General features: G+C 39.0%; 1 protein-coding gene and 1 pseudogene across 2 annotated transcripts in view; both read left to right on the plus strand.

Annotated features, from left to right (window-relative positions):
- CNTNAP5 (contactin associated protein family member 5) overlaps positions 1 to 27,822 on the plus strand; it is a 772,957-nt gene that overhangs the window by 652,301 nt on the left and 92,834 nt on the right. For both annotated transcript variants that reach the window (XM_040619104.1, XM_008686098.2), the window contains exons 18-19: positions 16,654 to 16,893; positions 25,261 to 25,485. In XM_040619104.1, the coding sequence (XP_040475038.1) occupies positions 16,654 to 16,893; positions 25,261 to 25,485 (465 nt within the window). The remainder of the gene's footprint in view (positions 1 to 16,653; positions 16,894 to 25,260; positions 25,486 to 27,822) is intronic.
- LOC103658601 lies at positions 11,708 to 15,320 on the plus strand (annotated as a pseudogene).

A 27,822-nucleotide genomic window follows, 5' to 3' on the forward strand; every position in this document is an offset into this window, starting at 1 on the left:
TGTCATGTTTTACCTATCTAGCAGAAACTATGATATAAGTGATTAAAAGCATTTTTATGATTATAAGGCATTTACTTAATTAATAACCTACATGAGTGATATGACTTACTCTTAAAATATTTTTGAAAATTTATATTGCTGTTTTAATTCTATTTAAACATCACATTTCATTTCTCTGAAGAAGTTTGCTAGTCATCAAGATTTAATGTCTTTTTGGTGAAATCAATTCAAGTAGTTTGCAATTTTCATAAATTATGTTCCATGCCAAAGTTTAATTTATCTTCAGGCAGTACTTATGAATCTTCCTGCTGGAAAGGTGTATATAAAGATGGAATCATATTTTTTATCCTTCATGCACATTTCATGTCGTTATAAAATTATCATATGGCCTGAATATGTGATAAACTTTGTGCAAGTCAAAAGGGAAAAGTCACAGCTGTGTTTCATGGCAGGTTTTTTATCTTCAGTGTTTCAGTTAAATTGATCACAAATGCAGTGAGTTGTAGGAGCATGTCGATGGGTCTGGAGGACATATCTTGCTCGAGCTAGAGCCAAGGTCAGCTGCGGTGAGAGCACCTGCTTCTGTTATGTTTCTCTCCAATAAGTTCCATCTCAGATGTTACTCTGCTTTATTGAATTTGTCTTAATGTACTTGAAGAAGAAAAAAACATGCTGTTGGAGGTCATTTTAGTCTGTTGGTTTGAATTCTGTTGTTTAGTGTTCAGCAATACACTCATTTAGAAATGTCAGGGGGCCAAAAATGCTGAAGTCCTAGTATTTCCATTTTATATAATTCAGTGGCCCAAAACCAAAACCCAAACCCAAAACCAAAACCCTCTATTTAGCTCTAGCAGCCAAAATGAAGAATTACATTCCCTATCATTCAGAAATTTAGAGACACTGGATATTTATATTTGCTAGGCAGAAAAAGATATCATTGGGTGTGTACTTCTTCCCAAGGATAGATTGAAGGTAGCAGTATTTAAATATGCATTTGGATATGCCTGTCTGGATACCTTTAGCTGCTAAAGGATCTTTCAATCAAAACAGAGCATCATTCAGCATTGTAATTGCTGGTGTTGATGTGTGCTCCTGAGTGCTTCCTGAGTACCAGAAACAGGTTCAATTTTATAGTACAGGATGTACCTCTTCACACTGCCCCTGTCATTGAAATGTGACAAGTTGAAGCGCTCATACATGAGTCAATGCATGCTGGATCCCCAGAATCAATGTTTTTATCTTCAGACTTTTATCACCATGATAGTTAGGAACATTTGCAACCATGTCATCCTACTGGTCACGCTTTTTTTTTTTTAACAGAGTAGGAGAAACTTTATAACACATAGATTCTGAAATGTATGATGCAAGCATGTAATAGTCTTACCATTGAAACTCTTGGAGGTATTACCCCTCCAGTTTGCTGTTCCCTACGAACGTGCCAGTCAGTGTGCAGATGAGGCAAGAGGAATCCAAGAACTAGCACCCATTGCTGAAAAGTGAAATGGGGAGACATGTGTGTATATTCCAGGTCAAGAGCCAACAGGTCATGAGACACTGGTTAAAAAACACCTAGCCTCTGAATACTCATTGTCTTTACCTGCAAAATGGAAAAGGAGAGTCTGGTAACTGATCTCTTAGGATCCAAGGATCTGCAGTCTCCATGTTTATGTTAGGAAGGACAATCATCCTTATCCTCATTCTCTCCAAATCTGAATTGCATCTTTCAAATTGGCTGCAATTATAGATATTTTGTAAATATGTGGGCCTGTGAGTCTCATTTTCACATGATTTTACAGCCTTCTTTCTTATTCTTATTCTAATTTTTTTCCCCCATGGGCTTGTGTTTTGGTTTTGTTTTGGTTTGGTTTTTCTGTTTTTTCTTGTTGCTTTTGGCTTAGCTGTTTACCTTGTCAGAGTAAACTGAAGTCGCTCCCATTTTACAGCTTCTTGGGAAAAATACTAGACTATGAAAGAGAACAATATGATTCTTGATAAATCATAAAGTTCAAAGAGATCCCTAAAAATGCTGCTCTTGGCTCCATGCTGGTAGGGAACTATTATTTCTATTTTCAGGTGGAGCATGCCAAACTTAGTGGGGTCAGTGGTGAAGCCAGTCAGGGATAGTGCACACACAGTAACTTTGAGCTCTGGAACTGCATAAATAAGTACTCTGTGGCAAAATGCGGCCATACATAGGAGCGACCAGAGAGTCTGTATGTGAATAGTTACTTATATTTATCCTTGTGAATGACTCAGGAGGATGACTTTCCTGATGCAGGCCAGCAGAATTTTCTATTTGAGAAGATATAATGTGTCTCAAAGTACAGGAGGGGGTATGTATCCTTTTCACATTAAAAAGTAACTGAAAAATCACCTTTTAGCATATTTATTATAAAAGCCATAGTGAATAGAAGATGTTACTTAACATTACATCAGTGGGGAAACAAAAAGGAAAGGAATCGTCTTTTCAAACATCATATAAATTTCTGATGATAACATCTAATTAGCAAAAGTGTTTATTTTTTCAAAGGTAAGTCATACGTCAAATATATTTGAATTATTTTTCTTAGTAAAAAAATTGAATATGCGATTTCTGATGTTCCCCATTAATAGTTAAATATAAGAAATTGTTGTGACGAGCTTAAGAAGTTGGTAAAAGACCTCAGAACGGCAGCAGGCAAGTTCCGGAAACGCTGTGCTTCATTGCTGCGGACCAAGTACCTTGAGGAACATCCAGTGTCCACTCAATAAAAAATTCTATGATGGAAAACAAAACAAAACAAAAACCAAAAACGATGCAGAACTACCTGCTTCCCCATACATTTTCCTTCCCCAACACCACTGTTCCACCAAATCACACCCTTACATCTTGAAAGTGTTTTGAAAGAACATTGGTTCTATTTTTATATTCAGAGAAGTGAATGATTAAATCACCCCCTTCTGCAAAATTTTGTTTCTTCTTTAAGATGTACGGAGTTGAAGGCATTTAACCCATTCCAATAGCCCATTTTTAGTGTTTTCTGCCCCCCAGTTGTCCAGAAACTTTTTTGAAATGTTTATCTGCAACCCCTTCTGGTTTAAATGAAGCTCATTTCATCATATGCTGGTCTGCATTGGATTGATAATGGCTAATTGAAGGAGAATGTAAAGTTTTCTTGTTTGGTTTGATTGATTGATTGCTGTTGGTAAAACATACCACAAGTCATACTGTCTTTTTTAAAGGAGGGTACAGTATGGCATCATTTTCTCAAGCAAACCCACGGGAAGAAGACCTCTGATTTAGACTACACAAAACCCAACAGGTCTAGAAGCCCTTATGGCACTGACAGTCATCAACATTTATAACTCAATAAAGAAAAAATTAGGGCAGTGTCATTTACATGAGCTGGGGTGGTAATCATGAAATAAGAAAGTAAATCCAGGCTTTTCTGGAAAATATAATCAGTATTCCCTGCACATTCAAGAACCTGATCTGAGGGACAGAAGGGAGCTGAGAAGTTGTTTCTGTTTTTTCCATTGAGCATTAACAATCCGGGAAATTCCAGGTTGGAAAAAAGCAGACTCAGCAAGGAAATGCAGACGCTGGGACCCTATCTGCAGCTGAGTGAACCTGTTTCAATTTCTCCAAGGCTTTGTCGACATAGCTGAGGATTCAGAGAAGGAGGTGAGAAAGCCCTTGAGCAGAGTGATGAAGGGGAAGAAAATGTAATCACAATCCTCTGCAAAGCGTTACTGGCAGATTTACACTCAGTTCGCATGTTGTTACCAAGTTCCTTCTCATCCAACAAGGAAGGGATTTGGCTTCAAAGTCACTTGTGTAGAAGGCGATTTTGTAGACAAGGTGAGAAGTGCCGCGTTTTGATTCAGCTTCCTCCATCATCCATGCACCAGGTTAAACTGCGAGGGTCGTCTCAGGACCTATTTATGGTTTAGAGAGAGGCTTAGGAACCCACGGTAGACATGGGAATGTGCTACTCAGGTCCCCCGTCAAGAAGGACTTGTTTTCCTGCCATGGGAAGTCTGTTAGCAGAGAGTCTTCATGTGTCTGCCCCTTCAGGGAGTGTCTCAGCTGCAGAGAAACACCTGGACAGATTCACATCCTTTACAAGGGTGTCAACAATGACCATTTGAATTGAGGGTATAAAGGTTTAGCCATTTTGGCCAAAGGAGGTACAACCCTCCTGGGTTTTTTCTAGCTCTAGTGCTCTCTGTGGGGTTGTTCTAGACTGTCCTTAAATATGCACTGCTGCTATTGCCTTCCCTGCCCCTCCTGCTTTCCTCTTCTCCCATCTACAGGTGTAGTTCCCAAGGACATCCCTAACACACCTCTTGCTGCACAGCCTGCTTGCTGGAGAGCCCAACCTGAGCTAGAATCATATAGATTTCTTGTAAAACACACACACACACACACACACACACACACATACACACACACACACACACACACAATTTTTTTTAAAATCACAGTAATCTCTTAAACAAAATTTATTCTTCATTTCTCTTTAGGATTAGCCATGAAATAGCCCTTCCTCCCCCTTTCTTCTCCAAAATACTCTTTAAAGCTAATGGATTCATTAGAGTTGTGTTTGCATTGTTTTAATTCATACCTTTTTAATGGTCTTCTCTCTCAAAGTAGGATGGGCGCCTTACCCCTGATCTACCTGACAGACTCTTCTTCATTAATGACATAACTTTCTGATGATTGATGAACTTTCTTCTCATAGAGGAGTGTACTCCCACTCCACCCTCTACCTGTGATCATACCCATCACACCGCGTTATAATGATCTGGTTATTGCCTCTCTCCCCTCTAGTGGTTTCCTTATCGGCAGACATAGTGTCTAATTTATCTTTACATCTTTACGCCTGGTGCAGTTTTTCTGATATATTTTGAATTCAGTAAATGTATAATCAATTATTGAAGATGATTGGATGCAAAGTTCCAAATGTTGGCCCTTTTAATACTGGCTTTATTTTAAATCATTTACCTTTTCTGAGCCTCAGTTATTCCATCTGCCCACTGGGCTTAATAATCAATATTTCATAAGTCAGTTGCAAAGATTAAATGAACATTTTTCTCCTACTTGAAAATCTCTATCAAGAGTTATTAAATAGGAGTTGCAAGCAAAATATCATTTTAAATGGGAAATTATTTGTGCCCCCACCCCAGGGGGATAACGAGGCACTGCTTTACCTTGAAATTTATGACATTTGACATTTAAAGGACACATTCAGTTAGAACAATAGTTCCCAGGGGAGGGATCCTGCCTCACACTGGGTTTTATCCCTTCTTTTGGAAAATCAGCAAAAGTGTCCCCATGTGGTAGTGTATCTGATGTGTGAATGCCTCAAAAGCAGAGGTAGGGCCTTGATAAAAGGGAACGACAACGGCCGTTGTCTTAGCAACTAGCTTTCAAAGCAAAAGCAATTTTCAAACCCCCATTTTCAGATTGTTACATGGTATGCACAAGCTTGCTCTAAGGTGTGCTCACTGGATTCCCTTTGTGGTTGCTCCTGTTTGTTTTCCCTGTGCTCTGGTGGGTGAAGATGGGCTTATTTATGGCAAATCCTATCAGATCAGAGAAGGTGCCCAGGCCAGTCTCCCCATTTGTGATTCAATGGTACTGTAAGTTTCATGAAATAAACTGAAAGCCGTCCACATCCAACACCCATTTGTGGAGCAATCCTAACCTTCAGTGACTTCCCTTCTCTTAGCCTGTGCTGCCAGTGAGGCAGCAGCAAAAAGCCAAACAAGTTTTGCTTTTTTTTTAATTGGAATAATTTTCAGTTTTTTTTTATTGAAGTATTTTTTAAAACAAAGTTTATTTTTTGTTCTTTCAAGTATCAGCTTTATCCTCTCTTCTTTACATGTCCAAATAACTCCAAGGACCAATAAGTTTTTCATAACAGATTATGCACCATTTTGCCAGATTGGGGAGGAAACACTGAAAAGTGTCTGAACCTGTCCCTCCATTTGCCACTGTGTCTGTCCTCTCTTCTCTCACTAGTTTTTTGGACATAATTCATTTAACAAATATTTTCTGAACATACTTTGTTTTATCAGCCGTAGGGTAGGCAACAGGAGCATGAAAATGAGTAAGATCCATTTGCTATTTAAGAAGTATAGGATTTGAATGGGAAGGAGAGGTTTTAAGCCAGGTCCCTTAGGATATGGTATGGGGGTGCATATCCAAGGGGGGTGAGCAGGGCTAAAGGGGTGCCACTCTCAAGTCTAACCTAGAGGCAGCTTCCAGTCTATCCCTCATGAAAGTGTTGTTCAACAGGCCATCTTTGGAGTTATCTGCTTTACTGGAAAAAAATTATTTGCATCACTACTGGATAAATATCATCCATGTTTTTTGCTTTATTTCCAAGTTTCAGCTCTTCTTCTTCTTCTTCTTCTTCTTTTTTTTTCTGACAAGAGAGAGTTGCTTCTCACACTTGATGGTGTGTCCCTAGTCACACTGCAGCTATCACTTCCCCAAAGGACGCTTGGGGTAAGAAAAAGCTCCAAAGTGATTGCTACAGAAATGCATCAACGTGTCATGACAATGTTAAAAGATTGGACAGTGAGAACTGGTGCCCCAGACCTGCTAAAATGCTGCTATCCAATTTAGTGAATTGCAGCCTTTTTAAAAAATATATTTTAGGGTGTCTTGGTATCACCCATAAAATCACTCTGGGCCAGGGGAAATATTAGGGAAAATCCTTAAAGCTTATAATTATAGAACTTTTACTTTAAATCTGTGTTTCTTTGAATGAGTCTGCACTTTAGCTTCGGGGACACTATCTGTTCTCAGTAGGGCCATGCTGGAGGAAACTAACCCATGATTGTCAGGGGCCCAAGCTTATGGGAAATCCAGACATTGATGCTAATAGGACAATGTCTTGGCCAGGAAGCCAGCTGGAAAGAATGTAGGTGCTCCAGCTGATTCCAGTAATGACCTGGCTCATATAGTATTTCTCACCCAGTTGCTCTTGCAAGAAGGGCAATAATCGCTACTCTTTTTTTTTTTTTATTCTGTTTTGTTAGTCACCATACAGTACTTCATTAGTTCTTGATGTGGTGTTCCATGATTCATTAGTTATGTATAACACCCAGTACACATCACAACACATGCCCTCCTCAATACCCATCACTGACCTCTCCCAATCCCCCATCACCCTCCCCTCTGAAACCCTGTTTGTTTCCCAGGGTCCAGAGTCTCTCATGGTTCATCTCCCTTTTTGATTTCTTCCCGTTCAGTTTTCCCTCCCTTCCCCTATGGTCCTCTGTACTCTTGCTTATGTTCCAAATATGAGTGAAACCATATGATGATTGTGTTTCTCTGCTTGACTTATTTCACTTAGCATAATCTCCTCCAGTCCCGTCCATGTCGATGCAAATGGCGGGTATTCATCCTTTCTGATGGCTGAGTAATATTCCATTGTACATATGGACCACATCTTCTTTATCCATTCATCAACAGAAGCATTTGTAACTTTTCTTTAAAGCTGTTTTTGATACTGATTTTCATCTTCAAAAACTTTGGTGGAAGGGGGCACAGTGAAGCATGAGTTGGCACTCATCTTTGCAAGCTGGAAGATGATCGTTGCATCAAAATGGCTCTCGTGTCTATTCTAGACCCATAATTGTGATTGTGGGTACTTTTCTGCCCCATCATCTTGATATTCATACTATTCTCCAAATGGTATGCAAAGCAATATTCAGCCGCCTTGAACTACAGTGGGCTCTGTTCCCTATGGCTCCACATTAGCAAGGAAATCAGAAACACAATTCAAGTGCTTGCTTGTTTCTTTCCCCTCCTCCTGAATTGTAAATAATAACCAAATGGGGATTTCCACAGAAATGTTGTGGCCTGCCACCATTCTGTTAAAAAGAAAGCAAATGTTTGTTTTGGGCCAGTAGTCTTGAAAACAAAACAAAACAAAAAGCAAGCATCTCTGCAGAAAATCTGAGTAACAGGATAGATACCTCCTACACACCCTGACCCACACACCAGACACAAATATGCTGATGCTGTCAAAGGTATTCCTTAATATCCAAATACCACATGGATTAATAAATGGCTTGTAGAGACAGACACAATTCTATAGCAAGGAGTTTCATTTGAAACTTGATAATAAATTATTTCTAAAATGACTTTTAGAAAAAGGAGAAAACAGCATTATACACAATATACATAATAAATGAAAAAAATTATTTTAAATTATACAATCAATATGCAAATACATGCTCACTGAAAATTAGTCAATAATACTTCCAAGTACTCTTGTTAGAGGCAACCAATCTTAGCACTGTATGAGATTTCCCAGGCATTGTTCAAGTTCTTACACACATTTAGGTACCCTTAGGAAACACTGTGCAATATTATTATTTGTGGATATATTTACATAAACAATATATTTATATGTATTATATGTATTCTACCACAGCTTTCTCACTGTTTTTTATTTGTTTTTGTTTGCTTTTTTTACCTCAAATATGCCATGGAAACCATAGCATGTCAATATACATAGCATATTAAGACTGCCATATAATGTTTTACCTAATATTTTCAGTTTATGCCTATTTTGTTGCTATGTTTGTTTTATGCCTTTAATGCATCTGGAATTTGTTTAAGGTTCTGAGGTAAGATTGTAATTTTATTTATTTTCCAAAATCATATTTTCTCATTTCTATTTATTTCATGGTTCCTCTTTTTCCTAGTTACTTAGAACTCCAATGTATATTATAATGTAAAAAAAAAAAAATCTCTATAAAGAGTCTATTTCCAGATTTCATAGAAATGTCTGGTTTCTTGGGGTGCCTGGCTGGCTCATTCAGTAGAGCATACAGCTCTTGTTCTTGGTGTCATGGGTTCCAGGCCCACATCAGGTGTAGAGCTTACTAAAAAGCAAAAACAGAAACAAAAACAAAACCCAGAAATTTCTGGTTTCTGTTTTATTTAATTAATTTTGTTTTTCCCAAGTACTATACCAACATCACACTTACAGGGTATATTTTGATACTGAGTAGGACAAGTTTTGCCCCTGTGCACACCCAACTCCTTTTCTTTTTAAGACTGTATTAACTATTCTCAATCATTTTCCCTTCTTGTGGAATTAGCTTTTCATGTTCTATGAAAATAATTTTTGAGGGACTATTGGTTGGATTTTATTGTGTTAAAGAAATTAGCTGTACATTACTGGATCGTACAGAAACATATTTTACTTCCTTGGGTATTCTTTAGGAGTGAAGGTAAAAGTGAAGGTAAATTGTATTGTTTCCTTCATATATGCACATCTTGTTAACTTCCAGGTGTTTTGCTACTTTTGTTATTAAATAGGATTTTTTCCTAGCTATTCCACTTCCCAGTTGGTTATTGTTGTTATATAGGACCGTGATTGATTTCGTATGCCAATATTTATATCTATCCACATTCTTATACCTTTATTTTATTTAATTAATGTATTTATTTATTTATTTATTTATTTATTTGTTTATTTATTTATTTGACAGAACAACAGGGGGAGCGGCAGGCAGAGGGAGAAGGAGAGGAGGCCCCCTGCAGAGTGGGGGTTCTGATGCAGGGGCTTGATCCCAGGACCCCAGGATCATGACCTAAGCTGAAGACAGCTGCTTAACTGACTGAGCCACCTAGGCACCCCAATAAATTTATTTTTTAAGAGATTTTATTTATTTATTTCAGAGAGAGAGAGAATAAGCAGGGGGAGAGGGAGAAACAGACTCCCCACTGAGCAGGGAGCCAGATGCAGGGCTGGATCTCAGAACCCTGGGATCATGACCTGAGCCAAAGGCAGATACTTTAACTGACCGAGCCACCCAGGCACCCCATATACTTTTATTTTTATTGTAATAATTTGTCATTATTATTTTGGGGGGATTTTCTAGGTAGACAATTATACTATTTGTGCACATAATGAGGTATTTGTAATGACTATGTATGAGCAAAATTAATTATTTTTGGGTTTAATCAATGCTCTCAGCTCCATTTTGGCAATTTTCTTTAAAAAGGTAGAATAAGGCCAGTGATAATAATATTTTCATGGCTCTTGATACATATTACTGAATTATTCTTGAAAAGTTTTTCACAGCATTCATTTCCACCAAACAAACAAATAGGAAATACTTTCAATCTGCTGTTAAGTGATTCTAAGTTAACAATCTCTTTCCCAGTTTTTGAGGAGGATTAGTGTTTTATTTGAGGTTCCGTAATTTATAGTGAGGATTAAATCAGAAAGTGTCTGTGAAGCACAGTGTTTGGAAGGTGCTTTATAAGAAGTAAGCTCTTAGTTCAAATTGACTGTTACATCATTATTTTTCTTTTTAAACATCCAGTTAGTCTCACCTGTATTATTAAATGGTGTATGTTTATTGGTTTATGACCAAGAAATCACTATATCTGGCCAAACTCAACCAGATGCATGCCTTGTTCTTAAGAAAATCACATTTTAGAATAAAGTTTCCGCTAGGATTTCCTTCTGGTACCAAGGCTCTGTCAGTGGGAGGGGCAGGATAAAATCAGAAGATAACTGATGGTTAGTGTATTTGTATTTATTCATCATGTATATGCCAAATCTGCTGCCACTTTAGGATTTGGAATCTAGTTGGTAAATGCACTTGTAGTTCAGTTGGCTATTGTAATTCATATAAAAAATAGCTACTCCCAAGTCAAGGTCAAAAAAACAAGCAAGAAAGGAAGAAAGAAAAAAAAGAAAGTTATTATTTTTGTGGATCAGGAGCCCCGTCTGGCACATTCAGTGTTCTATCAGGAGCCCTCAACAGAGGAGTTTTGCTTGAACATGTGGAGGAAAGAAAGCAGACATCCAGTAGAGAAATAGAGGTTTTAGCACTTGGTGCCAAGGACCACAAAAAATTGAGATATTTTTCTGAAAGTGATGAGCATTTGTGAAGCTGACACATGCAGGTTTTCCAAGACAGTCTTAGAATGATGATAGTGACATTTTTACAAGTTGATTCATACTCAGTCGAAGGAAACATCATCATAATGAACATGCTAGATACCAAGGACAAACTGGAGAGTCTCATGCAGAATTGCTTCTAGCTAGGCCAGCCAACTAATGGTGATGGTTATCCAGAAGAGTGAGGCTGAAGTCAAGAGAATAAATGCATGCATGTATATTACTTACTGGAAGAAACGATGTTAGAGATAAGGGTAGGAAGCTAGAAGGATCACTTAGTTATAGTACTGACTCAAGTTGTCTAATCAAATCATTCATTTTTGGATTTTAGAGCTTTTAAGGTATGCAGGCTTTGAAGGTCAAGAGATGACAGTTTGACAACTGGCTCTGCCATATAAAATCTGTTTGATTCTTGACTCTGGACAAAGCAATCTCTCTGACACTAAGTTTTCTCGACTATGTCATGTGAATAATATGAAGAATACATTCTTTCCTTTTGGGTATTCAGTGAGTTAATGATAAAGTTTCTAGCATAGAAGTAGATTTGAGATGTAATTTTTTTAAAATTAGAAGCATTGTTCTGATTCTCTGTCAGCTTTCAGATTAAATGCAAGCCTCAAAAACATGACTTTCAGCTGCTTTAAGGATGATGCTACAGTTTTGTTGTTCTTCCTCCAACATTTTAGTGAATTCTAGACAAGATGCAGACAAGTAAAGAGAAAGGTATCTTAGAGTAGCAGCTGAAAAACCAAATACTTTCAAGGGCCAGGAAGGCAGTATGAATGAATGAAGTGGTCCTGGTGGAAAATGTGGCCAAGTTGGTATTGGAGTCCCTATCTTAAAAGAACTGATCACAGTGCAGCTGCAGCTGAGCTTTGCTGTGCAGGAAAGCAGATTCATTGTTAACAGATCTGATTTTTTCAAAGATTTATTAGGATTTTAAAAATATTTCTCATTTAAAATCAAATTAAAATAATTAAATACTGGGAAGCAGAAGATATGTGAGGAAGGGATACATATGTATGTATATGAGTGTAGGTGTGTGTTTGTAATCACAGGGATAGTGTACCGTGAGCCGTGGAATGCATGGGGCAGATACCATACTACATAAATATGAACTACATGAAGAGATCCAAAGTTAAGACAGACCAGAGGGCACTGGGGAGCCACTACTATTTCAGAAGTCCTGGTGCACTAAAGTCAGAGAAGGGAAGGCGGGAGGAGGAAGCTGGAGAAATAAGTGGAGGCCAGATCTTTCATACTGTATCATCTGTGCAACAGAATTTAAACTTGAATATGAGGACAATCAGTAGTCTCTGAAGAACATTAAATAGGAATGGCAAAATCAAATTTTCAAATTTGGTTGATTTTTCTGATTGCAAAGTGGTGAATGGATGAGAAGAGTCAGGACTGAGTGTAGACAGAGTAGTTAGAAGGTTGTTGAAGGGAATCAAGTTGAGGTGAGGAAGATTGTACTAGGACCATGGATCTTGGTGTATAAAGAAGCAGATGGCACTGTATGTTAACGACACTGGAATAAAAAGGAGAAGGAGAAGGAGGAAGCAGAGGAGGAAGAGGAGGAGGAGGAGAGGGAGATGAAGGAGGAGGAGGAGGAGGAGGAGGAGGAGGAGGAGGAGGAGAAGAAGAAGAAGAAGAAGAAGAAGAAGAAGAAGAAGCAGCAGCAGCAAATGGAGCCAGAGATATCTGGAAGAGCAAATCCACAGGGTCTGGGTTGCGTGGAAAGGATTGTGAGCTAGAAGGGGGAGGGAAGATTGTGGCTGCATCTCTGTAGAGTATCCAAGGTTCAGAGAAGATTCACACATGCAACAAAACTCTACGTATAGCAAGTAATGTCAGAAAATGGAGAGCACCAACAACCTGACTGGGTGTGAGTGTGTGGGCGAGGAACATCTTTCCAGAATTACTCTATTCTTAGTCTACCTATTACATCTCCATAAAGAAAAAGGAGCCTGAACTCTAGTTTTTATCCTTTGTAACGCATGAAAATCAGTCAGGTGAAAACTGAAATTTAGTTCATTGCACAATTTAGTTCATAGTTCTTTGTGTCATGTGTTTTGTCAGCATCTCAGAGTGAAATGATCCTCTTGTTTTGGATCATTCTCTCCATACTCGGTATGTCTCAAACCTCGAGGAGTGGATTTCTGCCAGAGAAACCACACCAGCCACTTTCATCTCCATTTATAAACTTGTTGACTAAGTCACACGTGAGAAAATGTGCAATAGATCTTGCATTCTCCACCTCTGCTAGAAGAAAAATGCCACTAACAAGATATATGAAGAGTTATTCAAATCTACCTCAAGGAGTGACTGCAAAATAAGGGAAAAAAACAAGACAAAACATTTTACTACATAAATCCTCCCCTCTTTATTCTGCACAATCTCTGGGAAAGAAATAATGAACCTTCCTTTATGATCTGATTGTATTTATAATTGATTTTTCTTGTGGTTAAAAGGAGATTTACTCACTAAAATTGAGACAGACAGGAGAATGCAATTTGGGTTTGACCTCCTGGCCTTTTTGAGTATCACTTATCAGACCTGAAAATACAGTAGAGTTTCAGCATTATTTCAGAATAAAAGAGTAGATTAATCCTTTTGGAGTGTCATGTCTGTCTGTGGATGCAGCCAGTGACTGCCATACACATATTTATGTGTCTGTAGACCTGGTGTGATTCAAGGAGGTCACAATACTCCTTCAGCCCCACTCTATACTCCCACCAAACCCATTTCCAGTTATTTCCTTGTCCACAATGCTAGGCTGACTGATGCCAGGAATGTTTAGGTTACCTAACTCATTTCTTTAACTTACTGCTTTGTTTCTTGTTTAACATCTATATTCCTGGTTTGAGATGACACATTTGGAATTCTCATCTGTATCCACCTTGGTGGGAATATATTTTTATCTGGTCATTTGCTAGACCAAGATTTAATAGAGTTGTAGGGCTAGAAATGAATGAGGCTCAGAAAGGAGAGTTGATAGATACAGAAAATAAGTGACAAATCCATCCTGCCCCTGTTGTTTTTGTCTCTGTTAGTACTGTAGACATTGAAGATCTAAGGGTGCCCTCCATTTATCTGTGTGTGTGGACTTGAGCCCGCACTGTTGAAGCTGGACTAGAACTTGTGCGCTTAAAGGCAGGCTGGACCCGTGTCTTCTCTGGGATCTCCCATAATTCTGAGCACCAAACAAATACCTGCTCATGGGATTTAGCTTAATTTCTTGGCTTTTGTCTCTCAGTGCATATTTTTTTCTGATATCAGAGGTTTAGGCTAGTAGAATGAGTATCAAGGGGACCCAGAGGATGAGTTGGTCTCTGACTTTGACATTTACAAAGGGGATGAACCATCCAGTGATGGAGAAGCAGAAGAGCTAAGAAGGAAGCACTGAGTAGTCACCAAAGCTTATAAGGAGGCTCTCAAGAGTTTGAGGCCTCGAAAGGTCAGCACTCCAGCCAGTAGCTCTCAGAAGGCCCGAGAAGAGAAGACACTGCTGCCACTAGAACTACAAGATGATGGCTCTGACAGTCAGAAGTCCATGAGTCAGTCTACAGCTAAGCATAAATGACAGACATTTCTTTGGGTACAAGAGAGGCAGGGCCACTCGTGGTGGCAAAAGGGACGCCACCATGAGTGGCCACTGACCCAGGAAGAGCTGCTCAGAGAGGCCAAGATCACAGAGAAGCTTAGCTTACGTTCACTGGAGACGTACGAGAGGCTGGAGGCTGACAAAAAGAAGTAGGTGCACAAGAAGTGGAAGTGCCCTGGGCACTTGCTGGGGAGCCAATCCCTAAAGAAGAGAATGTGGATGTGGATGTGGAAGGACTAGATCCTACTCCCACAGCTTCTGCACTGACTCCCCATGCTGGCACTGGCCCCATCGTCCTTCCAGCGGGCTGTTCCTGTACCTTCATCACTTTTAGTGATGATGCAATATTTGAGGAATAGTTTCCCCAAGGGCGGCCCCAAAGATCCTTGTACGAGAGGTCTGCCCCGTGACCCATTGGCCAGCCCTGTACCGGAACTCTGTCACACACATCACCTGTGTCACTGCTTGAGCCTTCAAGATCATCCATGAGACCTACAAGAAGTATATCACTGCCCACAGACTGCTGCCCACTGCCTCTGCGCTGGGCACTGGCCCACTACCTCCTTAGCTCTTCCCCGGTTCTGGGCCCTGAGCCTTGAGACAGAAAATTGTCATCAAATAAGGAGATGTTTAGTCCATGGAAACCTCTTTACTGCCCTGACTTGGGGCTCTTCATATTTCCCCTTCTCTCCCTGCTTCTCCCTTTTGTCAGTTCTGAGCTATGTCCAGCCCTTTTCTATATTTCTTCCCCCCGCCCCCAGGTCCTACTGGTTTTGTGTCATTTTTAATCTAATAAAAGAGAAAGATCCCCCCCCCCCCAAATTAAAGAGTGCTCTCAAAACCTGGATTTCCAATGGTTACAACATCTTCTGTCACTTTGAGTCTACTCCATTCTTGGATAATTTGCAACAAGCATGGTGAATCTCTCTGAAAACTGCAGGATGTGCCTGCAGCAGAAAGTTGGGTTAGAATCCTGTTCTGTAATCCAGAAGGACAAATTTGCCTTCCAAATAACAATTTGGAGGTAAGTGCTAGGATATTTCTCTCTCTCTCCATATATATATATATAAAAATATATATATATATGTAAACAACCTATTTGTTTGAGTTATTGTAAGGGCTCAGGAAAGGGTATACCAAAGAGTAATGATTGAATATGTGCTGTATTCTATTCACTAAGCTTTACTGTAAACACACTAAAACTTATTTTTATTTTACAGATCAAGTAGCTAAGGCTGAGGTGATCAGTGGTCAACATGGCCAATCAGCTAGTGACATGGAGTATGACTCCTTTCAGTGCTTGCATTGCACTGCCTGAACAATGCAAATCTTATTGCAGTTTTCTAAGTTAGTGTGCCTAACAGCTTGCTTATAATTCTGTCAGAAGGGACAATCCTTCTTGAGCATTCTACTTCAAACAAAAGTCCGCTATAGACTATGTCATGACACATTTTATTTCATTGGCAAGGAATGTGGTGTTCTGAAGTTTCTGTCTTAAACATATAAAGTATAGGATTCCTCATGAAGTATAGCCTTTTCTTTCTCCCTCCTTCCCTCCCTCCTTCCCTTCCTCCTTCCTTTCTTCCTTTCTTCCTTACTCCCTTCTTCCTTCCTTCCTTCCTTCCTTCCTTCCTTCCTTCCTTCCTTCCTTCCTTCCTTCCTTCTTCCTTCCTTCCTTCTTAAAGATTTATTTATTTATTTGAAAGAGAGAGCAGGGGGAGGGGTAGAGGGAGAGAATTCTCAAGCAGACTCCCCGCTGAGCATGGAGAAAGACATGGGGCTCCATTCCAGGACCCTGAGATCATGACCTGAGCAGAAACCAAGAGTCAGACACTCAACCAACTGAGACACCCAGGCACCACATTTTTTTTATTTTATTTTATTTTTATTTTTATTTTTTTTTTTTGGAGTTAGGGGTGAGGAGTTTCCTAGCCCAGAAAGATATGCATTTTGCACATGCTGTTTGAATTCCTAATTCTCACTGGAGACTGTAATGGAAAAGTTCAACACAGCATGACAACAGAACAGTGCTTAACTGTTAGCAGTGTCAATATTAAATCTAAAAGAATTAAACTGTATGATGTCTTACTTTTTTTTTTCTTTTTCTTTTTCACTGTTTAGGGGGAACATCATCAAGACAGAAAGGCTTTCTAGGATGCATACGCTCCTTACACTTGAATGGGCAGAAATTGGACCTGGAGGAGAGGGCAAAGGTCACATCTGGAGTCCGGCCTGGATGCCCGGGTCATTGCAGCACTTATGGTAGCATCTGCCACAATGGGGGCAAGTGTGTGGAGAAGTACAGTGGATACTTCTGTGATTGCACCAATTCACCATATGAAGGGCCCTTTTGCAAAAAAGGTACAGTAGATACCTCTCTTTTTCCCCCGGGCTGTATTGCAGTACCTATAAGCCATGGTCAAGTCATGCCGTTAGACAGTCCGTAAGCAATCATTTATCTTCTTCAATTTTGCTCTGTTTAAAGACTCTGTGTAGCCCCTCAAACATGCTCTCCTTGGCTGAGGGGACAGCTCAACACTGGGAGAAATGGGCTTTCATTTCATTTCTGGATGCACTAATCTGTACAGTTCCACTTCCTTAGCCCATGCATGTAATCACAGCATTACAGATTCTACTCCCCTGGAAGACTCTTCGGGATGCTTGAGTCATCTTAAAGTATTTTTACAATAGGGAACTTACAGGTAAGTCAGTAGAAACAATACCATGCATCTAGTAAAATCTCCCTATTCTGCAGATGATGTGAGTGGAGTCTGAAGCTTTAAAAGCCCTGCCTGGAGATTCACATTTAGTTCATCAGGGGGCTGGGAATGGAACACAAGGATCAAAAATCCCTGTCCCAGAGTCTTTCTACATCCTCTCTTATCTTATGAATTCATTGCATTGACAAAAGTAACCACGATTGAAGTATACCTTGAAAAAGGAGTGGTGGGGGCGCCTTGGTAGCGCAGTCCTTGAGCATCTGCCTTCAGCTCAGGGCGTGATCCCGGCGTTCCGGGATCGAGCCCCACATCAGGCTCTTCCGCTGGGAGCCTGCTTCTTCCTCTCCCACTCCCCTGCTGTGTTCCCTCTCTCACTGGCTGTCTCTCTGTCAAAATAAATAAATAAAATCTTAAAAAAAAAAAGAAAAGAAAGAAAAAGGAGTGGTGGTCATGGTGTAAATTCTCTAGAAAAATTCAAGATAACTCCACAAACTATAAAATTGTATTATTCAATATAAATACTTAGTATTTTCTCAAATACAAGGGCAAAAGATTCGGTCTCCTATCAATCTTTGCAGGATTTTAAAGTTTATTTTATTGATGGGGAAAAAATGTTTTTTGAGCAAATAATGTAAACAATGTTTCAAGAACAGCATTTAAACTATTAAAATAAAATGTTCTAATTACTTTGAAACACCATTTACATACAAACAATGATGGCAATTATACATAATTCTTGTCAATTCATTAAAACACATTTCCCAAACACCTCTACCAAACAATGCTTTATTTAGTCCAATTTACTGTTGGAACCTAAGAACAATAGACAGAAGAAGAGCACCCAGTGTTCTCAGTGAAAGACTCTGTAATTTGAGTTCTTCATCATTTACACTGGCCTTCTCTACAGTTAGATTGAATTATTTGCTTATTATTGTTGAGAATCATTATACTCCTTGGGAGGAAATTAATGGTACAAATTTTAGGGCCAATAGCGTGTTCGGCCCTGCATGGAGCTTGACATAAAGTCGTCCCATCCCTGTAGGTGTTGACCATGGGCTAAGGTAAGCAAAGTGCCACTGTATTTTCACATTGGGGAAAGTGTCTGAATAACTGCCCCTAAAAAAATTTAAATGCCACCCTTAGTCTGGCCCCACAGGGCCAGAAGAAGCAAATACAGAATAAACACTATTGGGCCTGCTCACAAAGGTATACCAGCATTGTTCTATAAGATCTATACCCAAGTCCTGTGTTTGGAAAAAATTAAAAATTAAAAAAAAAAAATAAAAAAAAAGATCAGTGGGATTCTACATTTCTCCAGGGACATTGCTCAAACATCTCATAGATATATTGTTCTAAATTTAGCCTAATTTTTAATTGGCTTTTGTTTTTTCCTGAAACAACACCAGTTAATTATCCTCTGTCCATACCATTGTATCTTTGGGCAACACATGTTGAAATAGCCCCACTTTTGTGCTCTCTCCTCGCTTGTAACTTCAATCTATAAGCAAAATAGACAAATATGTGCTTAGCCGTTTCAGCTTGCTTCATATTTCACAGTTCAAACTTTCTCCCTTTTCTCATAAATCTAAGGAAATGATTCCTTTCATATTCAGTCACTGCAAAATATGTGGGATGAATCTTTAAACCAAGTCTTCTAGCCATGCCAGTTGCCTGGGGGAAATGTCGCTTGGAATGGAAATGAGAGTCACTAGCTAGGAGATGGTCCTAAACAAGGGCGCTCCCTATTGGGGTAGTCTTCCATGTTAACTTCCCAGGGCATGTGTATTTTAGGGGGAGTAAATACTAGAAATATATGGGGTGAAATTACCAATGCCTGGGCCAGAACTATGATCCATTGACCTACTTTCTGTTTCTGATTACAGTACAAAATAATAATAATCATGCAATTAGCTAGTAATTATTGACCGCAACATACATTCCTTATGGCCAACCTAGTGGGGAAGATATTAACATATTGAGAACATTGAAGTTCACAGAGGTTGAATGGCTTGCTAATAGATGTCAGGGCTGGAGACCCATCCAGTATTTTTTGGTTTCTTTTTTCTCTTTAAAACCCTAATTTCAGGGCTCAGTCCTTAAGTGTCTGTCTTTGGCTCCGGTCGCGATCCCAGGGTCCTGGGATCAAGCCCTGCATCAGTCTCCCTGCTCAGCGGGAAGCCTGCTTCTCCCTCTCCCACTCCTGCTTGTGTTGCTTCTCTCGCTGTGTCTCTCTCTGTCAAATAAATTTTAAAAAAATCTTTAAAAAAAATATAAAACCCTAATTTCATTCAGTATAGGAATATAGTAATAGGATTCAAACATGTTTGTTTGTTTTTATGTTTTGCATGTGTTTCTTTTTCTTGTTATTGAGGTTTAATTTTCATACCTAAAATCCACCCTTTTAAATTGTATAATGCCATGATTTTTAGCATATTCACAAAGTTGCACAACCATCACTATTATCTAATTTCAGAATATTTTCATCACCCTAAAAAGGAATCTTATGCACATTAGTACCTACCCCTCCTTCACCTCTCCCCTCTGTCCCTGGAAACAACTGATATACTTGCTGTCACTATGGGATTTACCTATTCTGGATATTTCATTTAAATGGAATCATACACTATGTGGCCTTTTAGTGTCTAGTCTCTTTCACTTAGCATAATGTTTCCAAGGTTCATCCATGTTGTAGCACTTTTCAGTATTTTGTTCCTTTTTTATTTCCAAAGAGTATTTTATTCCATTACATGGAATTGTTTCAGCCGTTCATCAGTTGATGGACATTGGGATGTTTCCATTACTTTAGCTATTATAAATAATGCTGCTATTAACATCCAGGTACATATTTTGTGTGGATTTATGTTCTTCTGTTCTCTTGGGTATATATCTAGAAGTGGGATTACTTGGGTCATATGGTAACTATATGTTTAACTTTTTGAGGATACTGGCAAATTGTTTTCAAAGTGGCTGCTCCATTTTACATTCTTACCAACAAACTATAAGGATTCCAATTTCTCCACATCCTCACCAACACTTGTTATTATCCACCCTTTTGATAAAAGACATCTTATTGTAAATGTGTGAAATAGTATCTTATTGTGGTTTTGACTTGCATTTCACTAATGACTAATAACATTGGACATTTTTGCATCTTTAGGAAAATGTTTATTTAAAGATTCTGCTCATTTTTTTGATTGGGTTATTTTTCTTTCTATTGTTTAGTCGTAGGAATTCTTTGCATATTTTGAATAACAATTCTCACATTATATATATGCTTTGAAAATATTTTCTCCCCTTTCCATTCTCTTGATAGTATCTTGTGAAGCACAAAGGTTTTAATTCTCATAACATCCACTTCTTATTGCTTTCTTTCTGTTGCTTGTGCTTTTGGTATTATGTCTAACAAATCATTGCCTCACTGAAGGTCGTGAAGACTTATGTCCATGGTTTCTTCTAAGAATTTTATAGTTTTGCTTTTACATTTAGTCTTTGATCCAGTTTGAGTTCATTTTTGTAGATGGTGTGAAATAGGGGTTCAGCTTCATTCTTTTGCCTATGGATATCCAGCTATTCTAACACCATTTATTAATGTGTACTTGTCTTTAGCCTACCTCCACCCCCACCATTATATGAAGAATCTGTCATAGTGGTGTCATTTATTATTTTTTTCTAATTAAAAATTTAGAGAATGTATTTGGAATTCTATTTGGAAATATATTTGGGAATTGAGGAAAAAATCTAATTACTCAGTGACAAACATTAAAAAGAAAATCTGATTTCCTTCTAGCTCTTTTCTTTGTACTTACTATAGCTGTAATAATTCTGTATTTCATTTCTACATTTTATATCTTAAATTTTCTTTTTTTTTCTTTTTTTTTTAAAGATTTTATTTATTTGACAGAGAGAGAGACAGCCAGCAAGAGAGGGGACACAAGCAGGGGGTGTGGGAGAGGAAGAAGCAGGCTACCAAGGAGGAGCCCGATGCGGGGCTCAATCCCAGAATGTCGGGATCATGCCCTGAGCCAAAGTCAGATGCTTAATGACTGAGCCACCCAGGCGCCCCTATATCTTAAATTTTCTTTATTTCATTTTACAGACATTTCTATGTAATTCATCAGTTTTAATGGTTGCAATATATTTCAACTCATGGGATTGCCTCTGCTTACTTAACCCATTCTGTCCGTAGAGCAGTTTAGTTTAGCAATAGCGGCATCATTCTGCACTTGATCTGCCTAAGTTCAGATTCTGGCTCATCTACACTCTACAGTGTATGATGCCACTTGTATAACTCACGTCCCAATTTCTTGGTTTTCCCATATATAGAATTAGAAAATTCAAAAATCCATCACAGAGGGTTGTGGTGAACATTTAATGAGCATTTCACAAAGCACTTGGGTTAATGCCTGGCAAATAAAGTCTCACTAAGTGCTTGCTCTTATTATTGTTTTGGAATTTTATTATTTTTTACTTTTTTTAAAAGATTTTATTTATTTATTTGAGAGAAAGTGATAGAGACAGAGTGAGCATGAGCAGGGGGAGGGGCAGAGGGAGAGGAAGAAGCAGACTCCCTGATGAGCAGGGAGCCCTAAATAGGGCTAGATCCCAGGACCCCGGGATCATGACCTGAGCTGAAGGCAGTTGCTTAACCCACTGAGCTACCCAGTCACCCCTGTTTTGGAAAGTTAGATTGCCCCAACTTTTGCACATAAATAATGCTGTGATAAACACATGTATTCATTATTTACTTGCTAATGGAATTTCAGTGAAAAAATAGTATGTATATTTAAGTACGCTTTACCAGTTGCCAAAAATCTGTTGAAGAGTTCTTCTGCCGATGTACATCATTTTGTTTTGTTTTTTTTTTTTACCTTTCATTACAAACAACCCAATTCTCAGTGATAATAGGGAAAAAAGTTTCAGAACCCGCATGCACCCATTATCTACCTTCAAAAATGATCAACTCATGACAATTTTGATTTCATCTACATACTTACATCCTCTTCTTCTCTTTTATTATTTTGAAGCAAATTTCAAATATCACAACATTTCATCTATAAATATTACAATATCTATTGCTAAAAGATAAGAGCTTATTAAAAACACAGAGCCACAGGACCATTATCATAAGAAAAATGAATAATGTCTAATATTATGAAATATCCACTCAGCATTCAAATTGCCAATTGTTTTATTTTTAGTTTGATGTTCTGCTAAATTAATTACAGCTTGGCTGATTTCTAGGTAATCACTAGCCTACTCATTACCTTTATGCTTATTCTAATTCTAATTTGTATCACTATTATTTAGACTAGCCATTGTCTATTGAGTTCCTACTATGTGTTGTGCTTCTACATAATGTCTTCCATTCCTTCTACCCACTGCAAGATTGAATCCATCCCTCTTGTGCATGAGGTTGTGAGCTGAGGTTGAGTGGTATCCTGTGAGAGTGTTAGAGAAGGGGCACAGCCAGGTGTCAGTTCCCATCTGTCAGACTCCACAGCTGGCTCAGATACACACAGTCTTCGGTGCCACAGTGTTTGCTAGCTGTTTCTCTTAGTTCATTCCACACTTTACTCCTGGTCAGTGTGGAGTTCCTCTTTCAGGTCTGCTCAAACTACTGTGGCCATAGAGACCTCCAGCTCTAAGAATCATTGTCTCTGTCACACATACCACACTCGAGGCTACCTTCCATTGTGTTTTGTTTTGTTTGGTATGTGTCCTTCCTTCTCAGAACACAATTAGCATAATTCTTTCCAGGTAGGTGCTCAGTAGATATTGCTAATATTGGTTCTGTGGCCTTGGGGTAGCATGATGGTCATAGATGATCACATCCAAGTTAACATATTTCTTCTAAAGAGCACAGGGGTTTTGTGTATTCAGACAAATCAGTCAGAGAGCTTAAATATGGTCAGGGAGCTTAGACTCTTAGATTATAAAATATAAGAAACTTAGAGAATAATAGAATCAAGGTGTTTTGCTGAAGGAAGCTTTATGTTGAAATTGACAGTATCTAAGTGTTAAATATTAAAATAATTAAACATTAAGAATAATTAGGAACCAGGGGAGAAAGGAAGACAGAAGTTTGGTAGGACATTTCTAGTTTAAAAGTGCTTGGCACTTTAATTACTTGTCCTAAGTATTAAGGAAAAAATGTAATATATATGCCCCTATCTAATATGCTATTCATAACAGAATGCTTTGAATTATAGTCAAATTTGAACACATTCACAACATCAAATAAAAGCCATTATTCTGTTAACTAGGAGATAGTAGCTCAAAATGCAGGCCAAATGTCCCTGAGGAAATTCACTCAAGGAAAGTGCTTGAATCAAGCTGATGATTAACTGGAATCCTTGCTGTCACAAGTCTCTGCTGCATATCTTTGTAATCAGGAGTACTGATGTTGTAACCCGAATGATAAATGTAGAACACATTCTCTGAATCTTTAGTCAAAATGAACTGGTATTCCCAATCTGCTAAGCAATATGCATAAATATGCAACTTTAATTTTTTGGCACTCTTACAGGCTGTTATAGATTTTCACAAAGGTAGAACAAATTTACAATAGAATTAGGAAGGAAAAGCCAGGTTTGATTATGTTCTAGGTGCCACCAACTCAATCAGGGAATTTCATGGGGAATTAGGAAAATTCCACACATCATTCAGGAAAAAGAGAAATCAATCGTGCCAGTATGGGTTCATGTTTCTTATGCTATCTTTATGGTGGGGGTTGCTGCCAGATCCAAGCTATGTTGTTCTATGAAGGAACCTCTCTTCCATGTCCTGATACTGTGTTACTGTATAGAGATAAAATTGAAGGAGAACTTATGAGCAGCCTGGATTGAAAGAAAATAATATCTCAGCATTTGGATGGATATGCAGTCAATAAACGGATAAAGTCTATGAAGGAAATTGCTATGGGTTCAGGCTAAAGTCTTCTAATACAGAGAACCTACAAGATCCAATGATCGTGGCTATCTCTTGCAAGTGTTCTATACACATTATCTCATTTAGCCACCCAGAAATACTGTGGAGGTGTTATGTTTCCCATTCACCAGATGACAAAACAGTCTCCACAGGGGTTCACCAACTTACCTGGGACCACACAGTGAGTATGGTATTGGATGAGGCTTCAGATCCAGAACAGAAGCCAAAGCCTGTGCTAGTTCCACCAAACTAAAAGGATAACAGTTGAAGTGAGCACATGATACAGGGAAGGTGGGTGATTTGCACATTCCTGCTAATTGAATGTCATTGGTTTGTAGATGCTGCCTTTCTCCATGATGGTGGAAGGACTCCAGCCAACGTGTTATGCTGTAGGAATTGTATCCCATAGGAAGGCCTATTTGTTCAAGTCTTTGCTCTCTTTGGAATTGAATACCAATTCCTAGACATAAAAAAAAAAAAAAAGATTCCAGAGGTTAGATACCTATGCCTTTTCTACTGGTTCCACTGATTCTCTCTCTTCTGTTTCCACAGATCCTCACATTTTCCCCAACACCATAGAGAATTACCACTGCCTCCCCCAGTGTCCTATTCTCAGTAACTTAGAACCCACGCACAGTCCTCCAAACACACCAGAAAAGCACAAGCTGGAACTGTTAGAATCTCAGTTTTGAAACTAAGAAAGTCCCAGTAAAATTTATCTCTGTTATGCTGGAGTCAGGGACAGTTTCTCTTTGCTTCTTGAGAAATCAGCCCGGCACATGGTAGTTATACTGCAAATGTATGTTAAACTGAACTAAACTTCAGAATGCAAATCTCAGCTCTCTTTTTTCAGCTGTGCAACCTTATTCAAGGTACTTAGCCTCTGCAAGCCCCATGTTTCTCATTTGTAAATAACAATAATGACTTCTGCCACTTCAAACTTATTGTGGAAAGCATATTATATAATTCAGGTAAAAACCCTCACGCTGTGCTTGATGCAGAGCAAACAATAAACGGTTATTGCTGTCTGAATAATCAACTAAATACTGCAATGTGTGCATTCCCCTCTTCTATTTTTCAGAGGTTTCTGCTGTTTTTGAGGCTGGCACTTCAGTTACTTATATGTTTCAAGAACCCTATCCAGTGACCAAAAATATAAGCCTCTCTTCCTCAGCAATTTACGCAGATGCAGCTCCATCCAAGGAAAATATTGCATTTAGCTTTGTGACAGCCCAGGCGCCCAGCCTCTTGCTGTACATCAATTCTTCTTCTCAGGAGTACCTGGCTGTCCTGCTCTGCAAGAATGGTGAGTACTGACAGCATGAAGCCTGATGGAGTGTTACAGTGGGCTAGAGGGACAGTGCATGCCCTCCAGAACACTGCATAATTTCAACCTAAATTTGGTCCCACCTGGGCAGCTTAATTCCAGACCTCCAGCCAAAGCCTTGATTGTACTTTAGCTTTATGACTTGCAATTGGTATTCAGGGCCAGTGTCAATTCATTGCTGAAGTCTCAAATGCATAGCCCTTAATTTGCTTCAACTGTGTAGCAGTAATTCTTTATTATTTATTCTGTGCTGGAATCCATTAAGTGTAAAGGAGACAATCATAAGCATATATGAATTGCAGAAGGACACTCGTCACATATATCGTGTCATCTTTGCTGCAGTCTCCTTTACTGAGGGCTGTTAAAACAACTAGCATAAATGCAGGCTGTATTAGTAGGAGTTGATTGCCTAGGTCTTGGAGAAAAGTGGTATATGTGAGTCATACCCTTGTGCAATACGGGGCATGGTGCTGAGAATCAGACTTTGAAAAGAATGTGCACAAAATGGAATATGAAAAGGTTAGAAGGGTACAGGGGCTCTGACCCACTTCATGCAAGGGTTGTTGACAGACACTGGTTCTGACAGCTGTTAGTTAAAGTCAGGTTTTCTTCCCTCACTGTGCAATTCCACCTCACGGTGAGGAGGACTGTTGGTCAAGGGCACTGTGAGATCAAAATCCTAGGGGATTTTGACAGGGAACAAATGTTAGAACACACAAAGAGGGTGAAGATGTGGACATTCCTGTAGTCAGGTCTCAAAGGACGTGTTCCTATAATCGAGAGTATGCTCTTCCTCCTCTTGTAATTTGCCGAGATAATGAGAGGAGTCTGGGCTTTAGAACCATCCCCTGGGAGGGACTGTGCTGGGGCAGAGAAGAAAGGAGGCTTGGAATACATAGCGTACATTCTGGCCTCTCTAGACCTTAGGACAGAGACTCCACAGAGACTCCAACTATTTCTCTTGCTCTACTCCTTTTTTTGGGGGGGGGGTATTATTCTTCTTTGCTTCATCTTGCTTTCTGTCTACGACACTAAAAATAAAGAATGATGGTGGGCCTAACACAAGGATCAACCTGTTGAATCAGGCCTGAAGTACATGAATAATAAGATTCCCACAGACAATAACAGAACTCATTCATTCTAAGAACAAATGCAAGGGAAGGAAGAAAAGAGAGAGTGTTCCTGGGATGGTGACTGAACCACATCAAGACTATCTGATCTTAAAGAGCCTACAAGAGAGAAAGGAACAATTATGCGTTATTAGACCCCTTATTTATCAGCAGACCTTTGTATGATTAGAACCATTATATTACCTTGTCATATCTTAAACTTTGCCCTCATAATGTCTCTGTGAAGTGGATAAGCCTGGCTGAGGATGTCAAGGCATAGATTAACTGATTAACATAGGTCAGCCAGATAATTCATGACATGGTTGGGACCAGAAGACAGATCTCCTGATAATCAGCCCCACCATCTTCCCTTTAAGCTAGACCATCCTGCTGTGATGTGGCTGGACTATAGTAAGATAGTTACAGAGCCCTGAGGTGCAAGATTTTCTCCAAAGCATCTTTTAGGTTTGATTCCATGGCACATTTGTACCCGCCAGGCTATACCTATGGATACAGACAATGCATAACAGGAATAGCTATACTTGATTACACATACATACTGTTCCATATACCCTATCTAAACACACACACACACACACACACACACACACATATTCTGGGCACTATTCTAATTAATGTGCACAGCCCTTAATTCTCACAACAATCCTATGTGGTTGGTGGTATTAATCTCATAGCTCCAGAAACTAAGGCATACAGGCAATAAATAACTAACTTAAAATCTCACGGCAAGTAAGTAGAAGAGTTAGAATTCAATCCTTCATCTCTGACTCTGGTAGTATATTTTGTGTTCTTAACTATAGCTCTAAATGAAGACTGTTATGTATTTTCTAAAACACAGGGTGTTTTAAATAACTTGAATTTATTTAATTGGGAAGGCATTCTTGAATTCTGCCTGATCACCTATTTTCTTATACTCTAAAGCCTCGCTTCCCTGAAGCTTCTACTTGACACCATAGGCATTTGCATTTTTTAAGCGCTGGCTACGGGCAGGAAGCAAGGTACAAAGGTACCTTGTACCTTGTTTGTTTGCTTGTTTGCTTTAAGCTTAGGTTGCAGGGCCAGTGTGAAAATTGAGGCTTCACATCTAACTCACAGGAGATGGATGTCCAGCCAGTGGCTAGTCATGTTGTGCCCCCCTACCCTCACTCTGCCTCAGGGAACCACCTCCCCCATTGCTCTAGGAAAC

This window comes from Ursus maritimus, unplaced genomic scaffold (genome assembly GCF_017311325.1).
Source record: "Ursus maritimus isolate PB19 unplaced genomic scaffold, ASM1731132v1 scaffold_1, whole genome shotgun sequence".
NCBI classification, from domain to species: domain Eukaryota; kingdom Metazoa; phylum Chordata; class Mammalia; order Carnivora; family Ursidae; genus Ursus; species Ursus maritimus.